We start from the raw sequence: 16,037 nt of genomic DNA, 5'->3' as shown, positions 1-16,037 counted from the left end.
GGGAAATATTGACTGTGTTTTCAGCAGCTGTGTAATGAATGTGAGTATGGATGTGATATCATGTTTACAATGAGACTGTTGTATGTGTTGCTGTGGAAAGGAGAACTGTTCACTAGTATTTATTGATCACAAGATTAATACCTCTGGCCAAATATTCAGGAAGTGTGAATGACTAACAGGTGTCATTGGTACTATCAAACGTTGTGAGCGGGATATGCAAATGATTTGGTAGAGTTTTGTGACACAGTATAGCCAGTTTGATAAAGCTGAGAGATGTGCAAGAGAAATATATATTAAACATATAGTTTTTCAACGACCTTAATTTACTGTCAAAAGATTTGGAAGGAAAGAGTATTAGAGCTCATTTTATCTACGTTAGATTAAATTATTTGACCACAACCACTTTGCAGCTGCAATATACAAGCAAAAAGATGGTCATGTATTTGTTTTGCCTTAATACTTTTGCAAACAACCTAGGAATTTAAATTTCCAAAGTGGCCCAAGTTAATGGAAAATCTGTGAAGAATATAGACAGGATACTGACTCTGCCAAAAGTTAACAAATATTTGTTTAGAGAGTTATGCTGATGAATTGCTCCAGATATTGAAACCAGGAGCAATGCTACTTCTATATAGAGGATTTCATGTTCAATTGCTGAAGCTGTTGAGGTGTGGAAGAAGCTTGAAAAATATTTTACCAAGCCACAATTATGTGATGACAAAACCAGGTCAACACCCAGAACACACATTCTAACACCCAAAAAACCCCAAACAAACAAACAAACAAAAAAACAAAACAAAAAACACCGTGTTGTTTTCGAGCATAGAACCTTGTGTGTGCTTATTTTTACTTTAAACAGAGATTCAAAATTTGCTTATGAATATGCAGAATATGCTTACGTTAACAGTAGTTTTCTGCCAAGAGTAATTCCACTGTAAATCAACTTTATTTAATTTCAGAAAATTAACATTCTTCAGTACTGAGAAATGCAACAGCTCTCCAGTGGGGGGAATCTCAAACCTGAGAGAAGACAGATTTGATCATAAAATTAGTGTCTCAAATTTTAACTGGTTTGTCTTCTGCTGGAGTTTGACTATTGCCATCATGTGGCTATTGTCCTCCAAGATGGAAACAGCATAAACAGATAAGGTTTCAGTTTCCTTTTCAATAATTTTAATTCTGAAAGCTTCAGAAGCACCCTTAGTAAGTCTGAATAATGGAACTGAGTTGTTACTATCCAGTTTTTTTTGACTTAAATCAGTTTTTTCTTTTTTAAAAGTGACTTTAATGACCTTTACTTGAATTTAATTGCAATCTAATCTGTTTTTCTAATTTATTCTAATTATATTTCTCCCATTTCTGAACTATTGGAGTTTCTATAATAGAGTAGTAGTAGGCTCATATTATGTTCCATGGATGCAGTGATGTAGGCTTATACAATGTATTTTCAGCCAAATTACATCTGTTCATAGCTTGCTACCACTGATGTTTGAGATTCCTTCCTTTCTGCTACTACTTTGGCTAATTGTTACCACTCCACAAGGTTGTCCAAAGATGCAGTATCCATCTTCACTTCAGCAATGTGCACACCCAGTGTGCCAGAGCTGGTGATTTTTGCCCTAGTAGTATCTGTCAGGAAAATGCATGCACTCTTAGCACTCTTGTGCTGCTGCATGATAGCATAAGGGGCAGGTACACCCCTGAACCCCCTCAGTTCCTTCTCATCAACTGTGATTGGTAGTTGGAGTATGTTGGTTTGCTGTTGCAAGTTTTCTCCCACTTAGGGAGTTTCTCTCGCCTCTAAATAGTTAAATAGTAGCGCTCATTTAGTATAAGTTTTGTTTGTTTACATTGTGCATTTAATACTTTGTATAGTCAGTTTCACTGTTCCTCTGCATTAGGTTAGTTTTTCCATTGCTAAAAAAATACATTTATAAACACTGACAGAGGAGCTGAAAAACAAGCAGACTATTTTAAAAAAAGAATTAAAAACAAACCTCAAAAGAATTAAAAACTTCAAAACATTATATTTAAATAGTGCTTCATCAGGAACTTCAATAATTTTATACTGGTTAACTTAAAATATTTTGTTGCTTAATTACCCAAGGAGATTGACTGTCTTAGATACAATGGCCCCCCATCATCACAGTATCTGAGTCCGCTTTACAGTGTTTAATAATCCAGTTATACTCACAACACCTCTCTGAGGTAGGGAAGTCTTATTCCTGTTTTACATAAAGGGAATTGAGGCATATAGAGAAGCTAAGAGACTTGCCCAATATAGCCTTATCAGTAATTACAAGTATAAAATTATTTATTGGGGTGCAACAGGCATTCATCACAAATAACAGGTTCTTTTTTCACATCGCTACTTAGAATTAATTAAGAAGATTAAATTGGTGAAGTGTACATTAAACTTTGAACTTCAGTTTAATACAGACAAATACAATTGAAATTCTAGGAAAAATCAATATACATCAGTATAAAAATAAGACAGGTATAACAAAGTGGCTTTCTGCATTGTTAATTCTTAAAACGTTATGGAGCCCTTTTGAAATAAAGATTGAAGAAAAAAGTGGAGGTCACCCCAAGAGGAGGGTGCTTATCCAGATTTCATACCCGGTTTCCCATGTTGTCCCCATTACCTGTTCCAACAATAGGTTGGATAACATCTTTTGTACACCTTTTCCTATTCCACCCACATATCTCTAGGGCCATATTTTCTGTGGTTTCAGTCCCTGCTCATGTGGTATTCTGGCTAACTGTAGTTAAACTTCCTATCCGTTAACATCTATTTTGCATCAATTAATGTCCCAATAGTTTCAGTACGTGGTTACTTTATTGCAAAAATACTAGGATGCTATCGTTTGTTTGGTTTATCTATTTATCAGACAATGCATTGCTAAACTATCAGAAGATCTGTATTGCTGCATTTTAGAACTTTAGGTCAGGAACATAATACGCATGCTAACTTATGTCTATTGCCAACTTCTTTTGAGCCTCACTCTAAGTCCTTAACACGTAGACCCTGTCTACACTTACCTCTGGCATTTGGCGGCAGTCGACGGGAGTTACGCAAGCTATGCAAAAAACGTGCATAACTCCCATTGACTTCTCTGCTCCTCTTCTGCGCACTGTCTTCACTGCACTGCGCCGACGGGAACTGCATTCTCGTTGACGCAGTGTTACGCCACTTCTGAAGGTGGTCTTAGTACGTCGATTTCTGGATTGACTGAGCAGGTCTCCACTTTGCCGCCGTCAGGGTAGCTGTAGCCTTAGTGCTTAAAACCTATCGCAAAACCTATTTTTAATAATTTATTTTGGTTTTTCTTCTTGCTGCTATAGCTTCAATAACTTCCATTATTATTTCTATATGCATGCTTAGAAAATAGATTATATTTTACTCCAAACCATGTGCCATCCAATATCAGGTCATTAGATTCAACAACACCAAGGTAGCCCAGGAAGTTTATGTTGCAGCAGGAAATTGAACCGAGGACTTCCAAGTTTGAGGCTAGTTCCCTAGTCATTGGATCATCCAGCCTCTGGAATATTGACATTTTAACCCTTTTATAATCCTTCACTGCATAATTCATCACTGACTTAAATTTAACTTTTTTACTCACACGCACACAATGTATGGTCATACTTTTGCTGAAGTCTAGGTTTGAGGTTGGCAGTGCTGAATTTTATCCCTAAAAGAAACTAATTACTACAGCAATTATTTGTAGGCTCACTTTATGTGCAAACAGAATGCAAACGAAATATACTGACAACTTAGAAAAATGATAAATAAAAATCCTGCATGTAGTTTGATTTGAATCAGTGATGAGAGAGATTTTAAAGTTACAATAACCAGATTATAATTGCACCATTTTTAGTTTCCAAATACTATCATTAATCAACCAAATACCAAGTATGAATTACTTTCAGAATTCATAGTGGTGGTGTTTTGATAATTAAATCATGTGAAATGAGTAAAATTATTCTGTTATCTTTCTGTCACCTGTACACCATAGCATTTAAATGGTGTGATGGATTAAGTGCTCTTTGCAAACTTCTAAAATGTTGTGTGCACATTTTTTTCTGGACTTTCAGGAGTTTCTGGTGACACTTTTCACCTGAGAACAGTTTATTTCCAAGCTTGGCTAGGTAGCAGACTTCCAAACAAGAAGAAAAAATATTTCCACTTAAGTATCATCATAAACACCAGTATATAACTTAAAAAAAAAAAAAAAAAAAAAAAAAAAGCTATACTTTTGTATGTACGCTTTCAAATGACTTTCATGAAGTTAGAAGTGGTAAAATACAGGAAAGTTATAATTTTTAAGATAAAAATAAATCATTGTCATACAAAATATTATCATGTGTAATACGTAATATGTTTTTTGCCCTCCCTTCCCCCCCCCCCAACAGAAATTAGCAGAGTACGGAAAGACATGTATAACGACACATTAAATGGTAGCACGGAGAAGAGAAGTGCAGAATTACCAGATGCTGTGGGACCTATTGTACAGTTACAAGAGAAACTATATGTGCCTGTAAAAGAATATCCAGATGTAAGTATATCTTTTTTAGTTCATAAACTGTTTTACTTCTTGTGATCCTCTCTAAATATATATTGCATGTGATGGCACCTTTGGATCACAGTAAAAAGCTTCATTTGAACAGGTAAGTATTACTTTCTAAAAGGAAAGTTTATCTGCACTCTTTGTCATTGGGTGCTTCAGTAAAGTGGGGGTGGGGGGTGGTGGTGGTGGGAGGGAAGGTAAAGGTTTTAATTATCAGCACTTTAAAACTCCAAGATTTGGAAGTGTCTCAGATTTTACTTGTTCTTGGGTACTATCAGCATAGAGCCATTCTGTTCAGAATACATGTGCTCTTGGCAGGAGGTAGAAATCCTCCATAAAATAAATGACTGTTGGCACCCTGTACATCCTTCTTTTAAGAAGTAAATGTTTGTTGTATAAGCTCTTTAAGGGCTTGTCTATATTTACAGAGCTGCAGCACTACTGCAGTAGTGTTTAGTGAAGATGCTACCTATGCTGACAGGAGAGCTTCCCCTTGTCGGTGTAGGTACTTCACCTCTCTGAGAGGCAGTAGCTATGCTGACGGGAGAAGCCCTCCTGGATGACATAGCACTGTCTATGCTGGAGGGGGGGCTAGGTCAATATAACTACATTGCTCAGTGGTGTGGATTTTCCAAATCTCTGGGCGACGTGGTTATACAGATATAAGCTTGTAGTGTAGACCAGAGTTAAGAAGCTGTATTCCCAACTTCGGAATCTTTAGATTGGATTTTAAACTTTGTCTTGTATTCTGTATTCCCATTTGGCCTTTCTTGTTGTTACTTAATAACTTATTTATCTTATTTGATTTTTTTTAAAGCTTAATTAGTATTTACATTTCATGTTAGCTCTGCGCTGTTCTGCAGTCCAGTCAGTGCATCCACTCTCACCTCCACTTTAGGGATGACCACCTTTTCAGGCCCATTTTTATGTGTCTGTATAAAGTAGAATTTGTTGGCCCAAATAGGTCCTAGAAATTGTTTAGCAGTGGATACCCTAATTTAATTTCACCATGTCCCTTTTCAAGGAACTGTCTGATTAGACTCAGGAAAAGTACAAAATTATATTCCTCCTTGCAGTAAGAATAATACAGATACTTGAGTAATATAGGGATGGAGTTTATTTTAGCTGTTTCCTCATGCCAAAGAAGAGACTGAGATATGCAAATAAAACCAAACAAAAAGAAAAACCACAGACCAAACTTGGTGGAACTACTACAATAAATGCAGATCATCGTTGCTCACTGTGCATGGTTTATATCCTCTGCCCCTTAACTCTGTCTTGTCTAATTAGAGAGGAAGTTCTTCAGGGCAGGGGCTATTTCATTTTCTATTTGTACACTGCCTAGCACATTGCAGCTTTCCATCTTTGTTGGGCTCCCACAGTATTACCCTAATACAAACAGTTTATGCCATATTGGACCCAAGAAAACTGAACAAATACATGCAAGTGTTTAGATGTCAGATGATGCCTTTCTGACTTTTCTGTATCTCAGTGGACCCTTCTCAAATACCTAGTAATGGTTGCAGAACACTTAAGATTTCAAGATATCCAAGTGACTTGTACCTATATAGGGCTGACAGAAGCCAACTCCTCAAGTGGTTCAGTTGGGCGTTTAAACAGTGTGTGCCTAATTTCAGTCTCTAGGTCTTGGTATCAAGTGTGAGAAGTCTGTAAACTCAGAGTGTGAAATGCAGAGGGACTGTCCTGGGCTCAACCTGCAATTGCTTACCATAGTGCTGGGTTCAAGAAATTAAAAAATTAAGTTTTCCTGAAATCTTAATCTTGCAACACCAGTAGATTCTTCCTGAGAGTTCTGAGCTTCATGGAGTCTACCATTTACATATCATCTTTCACATGACACAAAGAGTTAAGAATCTGTCTACTTTTGTAAAGTTACAGGACAACATGTAGCCACTATTGATCATGCTTCAGAAGATAGTAGACTCCTTATAGAAAGTCTAAATCCAGGGCAATTCAAATGGGCAGACAGTGGGACAAATCTGGACCGCTGGTCTTTTTATAAAATAAAATCTTTTTATTTACTTATTATTTTTTATTAGTTTCTCTGGAATCTGGACCCTGACTATACCTTGATCAATAAATTTGGACTTTGACAAAAAAATATTTGACTAACCCTGGTCTAAACTCTGTTTCTAAACCAGTATAGCTATAAATCCCTAATGTGGAGGCAGGTATATTGGTATAAAGGTGCTTATATCAGCATAGCTTATTCACAAATTTTACAAGAATATGCTATGTTGATATACTCACTTTATGCCAGAATATGTGTATCCACATTAGGGAGTTACACTATGATGTCTATTTCTAAAGTGATATAGTGGTACAAAAACTGTGTAGACCAACCCCTTGTTTTCAAAATAGAGCATGAATGCAGGAGGGTACCCTTCAATTCTCCTTCAGCCATCAACTGTAATTTTGATAAATGCTTCAGGCATGGCTTAGTGGTGCCAGGTTGGCTTGTTGACAAGAGGAGGCCAGACTTCGTATGGTCTAACTTTGCACTTCCACAAATCAAGGGCACATCTCTCTAAATTCTAACAGACAACCAACTCTCATACATTATGGAAAGGCACATGGAGGAGCTTGCTCATGACCACTGTTGAAGAGCTTGTCTGACTTTGGGAAGGGTATTTCCTGCATCGTAATCATACTACTACCATGGTTTTTCATGCTCTTGGCAAAGACAGTATCTTAACAAATGACTTAAGCCAAAAATGTGCTGTGTCTCTGTAACTTCAGATGTAGCAGGCTTTTCCCATACAGTCATATCACTTTGCAGCATGTGTTCTTCATTACTGTGCCAGAAGCAACAGAGATCCTGACTCCTTTAGCGGTGCCTACTTCTTGGACAGAAAATTGAGTGTTTATGTATGTACTTTTTTTTTGGTACCAAAGGGATCCGGAATACCTGACAAGATTAAGTACAGGTGATATTGATACTTTAGCTTTTTGATTTTGGTTCTCAACCTACTTAACCTGTTATCAGAGCAGAGCCTCAAATCCTACAACCAATTAATTCATCAAGATAGTCTGTTTACCAGAATCAATTTTTTTAGTCCGGTTTAGTTGTGACATGTTATATTAAGTAATTCATTGCTCCCAATGAGTCCGAACAGATTTTTATAAAAAGCTGTTACCCCTTCACCTTGGAAGATATACACTGTACTGCACTGAACTCCACCCTTGCTTTGTGTGATTCAGCACTGAGAAGTGATTCTGCAAAAATAAAATTGCGGGAACTCAATATTTTTCTCCGATTTCCAATCAGATGTGTTCGGTTTATAAGTAAAATGTGTTTCACCTCCTAACCGCCAGACGTGGAAACTGAGCACAAGATCTGAGAATTCACTAAGGTTAACCTTCCTCCTGATGCATTGTCACCAATAGCAAGAATCTGCTTTTACTTAATTCTGCTGTCTGACACTTTTGCATCCTCAATTGTCTTCCATGCGTTTATATAGGTGTAATTGATTTTAACTTGGTAAATGATTCTGTTTATGCACAAAAGGAGTGGAATCAACTTCTACTAGCTGCCATTGCCTCAAACTCTTGGGGAACATTCCATTATTTCCCAAGCAGCTTCTACAGCAAAGTAAAGGAAAGCTTCTTTTCTTTCCTTTATGGAGACTGGCAAGGCGATCTGTCTTGTAGCTTATTCTCCATGTCAGATGCCTAATTTAGGAGAATAGTTTGGCAATCTTACTTTAACTATTTCTTATTTAAAAACTCCAAGAAGGCAAGTTTAATCAGTTTTCATCATGGCAAAGAGTTGAGTGGAGTACTACTAGGTTCTGTAATAGGAAAAGGGAATGAGCGGTGAGATGACAGAATTTTAGATGACACTTCAGTGGTACCTAACTAAGCTAGATGAATGAGCACCACAAAACACTATTGTAAGACAGTCAGTTTTGAGAAATGCAAAGTAATGAATAGAGGAAGGAATTATTTGAATGACTTGTACTCCTTACCAGGTTCTGAAATAGTTGTAGTGACTCAGGAAGAAGCCCTAGACATCCTTATGGACAATTGAATGAAGAAACAAAAACAATAGGAAGTATAGGTAATAGAATAGAAAAACACTGAAAATACAATTTCATTATATAAATCAGTAGTAATATTCTGTTCAAAATAGGTTCTTATACCATCCACAGTGCCTTCTAGCAGTGCTGTAAGTGGCATGACTGAATCTGTCATGTGTGCTTGGTTCTTTCTCATCATTTTTCCCAGAGGAAAAATGTGCTGTGCACTGGAGTGTTTTGTTGCTGCCATTATGTCAGAGAAGGCAAGGATGAAGTACACCTTGCACCTGGAGAGGAAGATGGGGAGGTTTGTGATGGTCTGTACTTTCTGTGTCTTGGACTGACCCCTGAGAAAGCCCTGTCTCCTGCATAGGTGAGCATTACTCTTATGGTAGAAAGTTTCATTGTGCTAGAGCAGTGGTTCTCAACCTTTCTAGACTACTGTATCCTTTTCTGAGTCTGATATGTCTTGTGAATCCCAAGTTTCACCTCACTTAAATCTACATGCTTCCAAAATCAGACATAAAATACAAAATGTCAAAACACACTATTACTAAAAAATTGCTTAGTTTCTCATTTTTACCATATAATTATAAAATAAATCTATTGGAATATAAATATTGTATGTACATTTCAGTGTTTAGTATATAGAGCAATATAAACATTTTATTGTATGAAATTTTAATTTTTACTTTTTACTTTTAATTTTTACTTCACTACTGCTTTTTATATAGCCGGTTGTAAAATTAGGTAAATATCTAGTTGATGTACCCCCAGGCATACACACATCCCTGGTTGAGAACCACTGTGCTAGAGGAGCAGACTTTGTCCCGGAGCTTTAGGTGATCTTTTGGATAGTCTGGGTCCAGACTATTGAGTGCCTTGGAGATAATTAATTATTCAGTGGGAAACCAATATTGGGAGCAAGGGACAAATGTGCTTGCAGTAGCCATAGTAGCTGATGAGACATGCTATAGCATTCTGTACCAGTTGCTGTTTCCTAACTGCTGGAAGCTTCATGTCCAGATATGCTACATTACTGTAGTCCATTTGAGTGATGGTGGTAGTCTGTAAAGGAGGCTAGATTTTTGTCTGTTAGAAAGATGTGGAGTCTATTAGCCAGTAGAGATCATGGAACAGTATTACTTGTGGGTACTGTTATGTGAAGCTTAGTGTCAGGAAGGACTCAGGGAGCACTAAGCTGCAAACTGAATTGACCAGTTGTAGGGGTGTATCTTCTAGCAAATGAAACTTCACTGTGGCTGCAGGCTTTTCATAGTGCTTTCTTCTGCTCACCACCTCTATCTAGCTTGGATTCAGCTTCAGCTAGCTCATGTTGTCCAAGCAGTTGGCCATCATTGTGGCAGTGACATGGTCATATGTGCTGAAGAAAAGGTAAGAGCTGTATCATTTGCATATTGTTGGCATGTCACTGTGTCATCTGACCAGTTCACCTAGTGGCTGCATGTAGATGTTGAATAGGATGAGAAAGAGCAAACTGATTCATATGCGACTCCACAACTAAGAGATCTAGTGGTGGAGTTGCAGTTTCATATTATTACTTGTGGGTGTGTTCCTCCAGAAAGAACTCTCGCCATTTTAGCACATTCCCCTGGACCTCTGTCACCTCTCAGGTGAGACAGCAGTGTCTCCTGGTCAACAATATCAAATGCTGCAGAGAGATGTAGGAGAATGAGAATGTATGTCTGCCCTCCATTCACTGACAGCAGAAAATTATCCTTCAGTGGCACTAGAGCAGTTTTCATCCCATAACCTGGACTGAATTCAGATTGTGCTGGGTGTATAGGAGATATTAACCTGAATTAGGTAAGCTAGCCTTTCGGTAGAGTCTGAGTTTATGCAGGAAAAGTGGGGTGAAACTGGGTGGTAGGTAGTTAGGACCAATAAGTCCAGAGTGGGGTTTTCAGTGTTGCTCAGATTGTGTGTTTTAAGAAGGAAGGGAAGATTCCATCCTTGAATGAAGCATTGGTTATTTTGGTCATGAGTGGTATCAGTTGCTCATGACTCACAAGCTAGGAAGGATGCAGGTTGGATTCATAGATCTTGGGTTGAGATTCCTTTGGGATGTCCAGTAATTCTGGATGAGTGAGTATATTGATTCCAAGAATACAGGTAGGTTATTGGTTGGTAGATATAAGTGGAGTGGATCCTCACAATTTGTGTGTAGTATGTTCAGTTTTGGTCATCTTTTATCAAAAAGAATAAAATAGAAATAAAGGGGTTTCAGAGGAGAATAGTGAGAGATTATAAACATGGAAAAATGTACATGTGAATAGTTCGGGACCATTGATGAATAAGGAGGGATCTGATAAAAGCATACAGAATAGTGAATGGTATGGAGAAGGTAGATCAGGCAAGTAGATTGTATTTATCCTTTCTCATAATATACGAACTATGGGACTTTTTAAAGAACATGAAAAGTGGCAAATTGAGGAAACTAAATACTATTTTGAATCCTGCTAAACTCTGGGCCTTAATATCAGCACATGGCAATGAGGTCCATTATGTCCACTGACATTATATGCAAAAGATTTTGCCACTTATAAGGATAACAAATATATGCAGAGCAGCGATTAAAAAAAAAAAAAAAAAAAAAGTATTGGGAAAGGATCTAAACCCTCATGCTTCAGTGAATAAACCAAACTCTTAACTAGTGACGATTAGAAAGAAACTTTGCCTGCGGGATTGGTTATTCCATATTTGCCGTATACAGGGTTTCTGGCACTTTATAAAGCAGCTAATATTGACTACAGTTGGAGACAGGATACTGCAGTAGGTCAGAATTGCCATACTGGACCAGACCAATGCTCTGTGTTCCTAATGCAGCTTGGTCTACCATAACGGGACCTAAATTAACAATACTCAAAGGAGAAAGAGTTTAATTAGTAACTCTTTCCTTATCTAATTCATTGAATAGATTGAGTAGTGTTTCACACACCATCCATCTTTTCCATTACTTTTGAGTCTCTAATATGGATTCTGATTAAGCAGAACACATGTGGTGGAATGTGTGCTATGGCTCCTTATGTAATCTTGTAATGAATGTTGAGTTTAGTGATGGACATGTATGTGGCTCTGGCAACCACTGCTTTCCAGAAGGGTCTGAACTTTATGCCAGAAGACATTATGCGTATTAACAATCCAATATAACTACAGTTCTAATTATAGTTACTAGGTAAATACGTTTTTTTTAATATATGAAGGCTCCAGTCTGTTTTTTCTGTATTCTTAAGTTAGAAGCTTTAAAATGCAGGCTCTCTATTAAGGAACTGCAGTACAGGTTTTACTTTAACATCATCAGTAAATGCCTAATATTTTCCTTTAAATTACATAGTTTTCTAGTAAACGATGTGAATAGTGTAATTATTAGATTTGTAGCTCATACAAGAAATTATAAAAATGTAATATATTGTGTGTTTGAAATATTTACAGCTGATATGTTCAGGTTAAGTCTGGAATGCAATTAAATGCAACTTTTGCAGCAGTGCGATTTCTTTGTGCTCAAGAACTTGGAATTCACCACTAGTAGCCATCATTTCACCATATAAGTCTCAGTTTTAAACACACAATGCTGTGTATAAACAACAACTACTAACACTTCAAAAGCATGATTTGAATTTCAGTGAGACTTGGAAATGTGCAGTGGTTGAATGAATTGAGTTCCAATCAGATGGATGTAATTAACTCATTCTGTCACTATCATTCTCTTCCAATTGCCAAGCATTATCCTTTACAAGGACATAAAGATTGATAAGGTTTAAAGATCTGTGGAAGAGGAATGACCAGAGGACTATTGTCTGAGTGAAATTCCATCATCTTATACAAAATCCTAGTTAAGTTAATGAAGTTTATTAAATAGCATCCTAAATACATGACATGTATAGATAAGTATCCTGGTTTCTGAGACAATACTACAGCATAGTTCTCTATGCAGAACCTTAAATTAGTCATGAAACACAGAAATGTTAGGTTATTCTTTCGTTACTTATTTCTAGATAAAGATAGGAACATATAATAAGTTACATTACCGAGGTATAAATTGCAGTTTTATACCCCTCCCCCCAAAAACCACCCCCAAGTCCTTGGATATGCCAATGCAGGATGTTAATATACCTCTAGATGATGGGTGATACTCTTTATTTCAGTGCATATTAAACCACTTACAGTTAGTTAGTTATTTTCTTTATCTCCATTTAATTCAAACTAACATTCAAATTAGCAAATTATGGCAACCCTGTTATAGTTATGGCAGAATCTACAAGCACTTCAGTCCATGGCCTGAATCTCTAGCAAATTCCTAGGATAAATACGTCATAAATTAACCACAACATTCTTTTCTTCTAGGAGGGATTTAATTTGTTGTTCTAACTTTTTAAAGTGAATAAATGTGTACAAACACTGTGCATATGAGGAGTAAGCATGTAACTTTGGCTGCATAATATTTGCTTTAGTCTTAGACCTCAGTCCATATCTTCTTCCTGACTTTTGCAAATGTGCAACTTCCTTATTTGGGCATACGTTTTCGTGGGCAGAAACCCACTTTGTCAGATGCATCTGACAAAAAAAAAAGCTTATACCCAAATAAATTTGTTAGTCTTTGAGGTGCCATAGGACTCTTGTTGTATGGCTAAAAACGTACTACACGGCTACCCCTCTGGAACTCATAGTTTCAAACAGAACACTGGGCTGGAGGATTCTTTTTTCCAGGTACACCAGTAGGACTTAAAATACCTGAGCTGGGATTTGATCTCCATTTCATCTTTTTCTTATATTAATCTCATGTAGTTCATTACCATACCAGTAGTAATGTCAGTATGATGCAGCATTGTAGATACGGAACAGTAATTCTTTGATCAGCTGTTTTAAAGCAGTCCACAAAGCCTGTAACTGTGTACTGTTTTTCCCTTTCATTCTTATTACTTTGGGGTGTAAGTTTCAGGAATTAGAATTCTGATAGTTTTATCCCACTTAATTTTCTTTGTAAGAAATAATTTAAAACATTTGATCCTCTTTTATACATGTTGTCCTCTTGTGGTTTCATTTCACTTAATTGATTTTAGAATTTACGTGAATTTCCTATTGATTGATACTGGGGAATACCCATCTCCAGAGTTAAATAGTGAAGAGTTGAGTCTGGAAAAGATAATTGGAACCTTAGTAAGCAGGGGAGTAAAGGACTTTATATTGTTTTGTGGATGAATATTTAACATTTGTTTAGTATTTCTGATGCAGCTGACTGAAGATTAATTTCTTTAAAATTCCCCACAAGAGCTTAGGGTGAACTTTTTATTTAATACCAATTTAACCAATCTTTCGGAATCTGCACCCACAAATATTGGGCTAAATAAAAGCTTTTAGATGGCAATCACAGGCTTAATAATAAAGTGCCCTGTTAGTTCTGATTAATGTGAAATTCACTGTTGGAGCTTTTCTGTGGCTTCTTACTTGGCAGCGAAAATATAGGAGCTCATCATTATCACATTTAAAGGAGCATGCCCTTTGAGTATGCTGAAGCTCAGAGACCAACACTGATAAACAGCTTGTGCATGCTTTCTGACCATTTTACTTAAAATTGTTTAATTAGTACAACAGAATGATGAACATAGGGATTCATTTGACTACTGGGAACTTACTTACGTAGCATTTAAATAATTTCTCCGTTTGGTAAAATCAAAGATTAATAGCATTTCTATATGGATTAGGCAAATTACAGCAGCCTTGTTCACTTTTGTTGTTCTCATTCTTTTGTATTGCCTATCGGGGGAATATCTGAAGGCTTTATGCTTCAGTCTACTTAGGTGTAGGCCATCAGAAATTAGCCATGGGGGTACAGAAAGTGGGAGCAGAATCTTTGTGGTATTTTCCTCCTCCTTCTCCAAACCCATGGAAGTCCTTTGTCAAAAGCACTGCATGGTTAGTGTGGAAGGCTTTTAAGAGGACCAAGGTGAAGTCAGATAACAGCTAGTTCTCATGGCATACTCCATTTCCAAATCGGGTGGAAATACTGACAACAAAACTAGTGTGAGTTAATGCTGCTTAGAGAGTAGAAGAGTAGAAGAGGATTAAAGGGTTAGTTAATGGCTGGAATGCACAAGAGTAGAAGAGGATCTGGAATGCAATATGGATGGGCAGGCCTTCAGTGCCATGCCTTATCATGGGGACAATTTGTCAAACTGCCAGAGGTTTCCTTTGCTATATCCTTTTCTTGTCAGAAGGTTTGAGCACTGCTCTTAGTTAGGATGGTGGGCAGAGACATGAGAATAGTTGACATTTTCACTTAAGGATCTTGCCTCTTCACAGTACATTTATATAAATAAAATGGATTTGGCTTGATTATGTTGGCTACAGTAGAACAATAAAAAAATCTCGTTTGATGATCGTGTTCATGTTTTGGTAGGATATTGTAAGAGCATGAATTAGGTTTTCTAAAAATAACTTATTGCAGAGGAAGATATTTTTTAAATCTCAAATGAAAATGTTTTGTTTATGTGGACCCTCATTTCTGGGTATTCATGAATCCTTGGAACTAAAGGTATAGAAGTATCTGTTGTGGCCATGTCAGACCAGCTGAACAGATGGCAATAAGGTGGAGGCTCTTGGCTTCAAGACACACACAATCCTGAACTGCCCTTATCTGTCATAGCTTTACATATTAGATTAAATGCTTCCATTATTGAAACGTGTCTCAACAAAGTCTACCAGATCTACAACAGAATCGTTGTGTTTCATCTAGCCATCTTACGGAAAGATCACTTGAAATTAGGCAACTTAGTCATTTAGTTCAGCAGAAGTCCTCTCAGATTTCAGTAACATGTTTTCTAACAGGCAAAGGGGGAGAGGGCTAGAAAATGTTGGAAATTGAAACCAGCTTCTTCAATCTCTACTAGTAATTCTGCTCCTTCAGCATCTGTTCAGCATACTGACAAGAAGCTTAGTTGGTATCCAGTGCTTGTAACTAACTGTTCTTCCCCTTTGAGAGCTGTTCTTATTTTGAGCATAGAGTAAGATTAATGTAGCCCAAAGATATTTTGTCATTTAGAAAAAGGAAATTACTGCAGTTACGTTCCTGGCCCCACTTCCCAGTCTTTCTACACCCATTTGGAGAAGGCCTCCTTTCCTGAGAAAGTGCTAGAAGTGTAATAGAAGAGCTCACCAATATCAAGGGAAGCTTAAGGAAAAATTGTACCTTTTTTTGTAGTTGAAAGAAGCATTGACCCATACCGATGTATAAAAGTTCAACAAATTTGTATAGTTCCAAGAGTAGACATAAAATGTTGAACAGTAGCAGTTGTATGCCAAAGGTGGCAAGAAATACACCTGTCTTTATCTCAGTTATTGGCTTCTAAGGGCTCTATCTCCAAGGAATGTAGCTTTGTCCTCAAAAAGTACTACTTAAAATGACTAA

At 37.0% G+C, this 16,037-nt stretch overlaps 1 protein-coding gene across 13 annotated transcripts in view; it reads left to right on the top strand.

Annotated features, from left to right (window-relative positions):
- QKI (QKI, KH domain containing RNA binding) overlaps positions 1-16,037 on the top strand; it is a 301,310-nt gene that overhangs the window by 62,663 nt on the left and 222,610 nt on the right. For all 13 annotated transcript variants that reach the window (XR_010922103.1, XM_067560788.1, XM_067560794.1 and 10 more), the window contains exon 2: positions 4,417-4,559. Coding sequence is in view for 12 of the 13 variants with exons in the window: in XM_067560788.1 (XP_067416889.1) it covers positions 4,417-4,559 (143 nt within the window). In the remaining variant the exon portion in view is untranslated. The remainder of the gene's footprint in view (positions 1-4,416; positions 4,560-16,037) is intronic.

Source organism: Emydura macquarii, unplaced genomic scaffold, assembly GCF_026122565.2.
Source record: "Emydura macquarii macquarii isolate MOO-44397 ecotype Brisbane River unplaced genomic scaffold, CSIRO-AGI_Emac_v2 contig_2308, whole genome shotgun sequence".
NCBI lineage: Eukaryota > Metazoa > Chordata > Testudines > Chelidae > Emydura > Emydura macquarii.
This window is presented reverse-complemented; position numbering and strand designations above follow the sequence as displayed.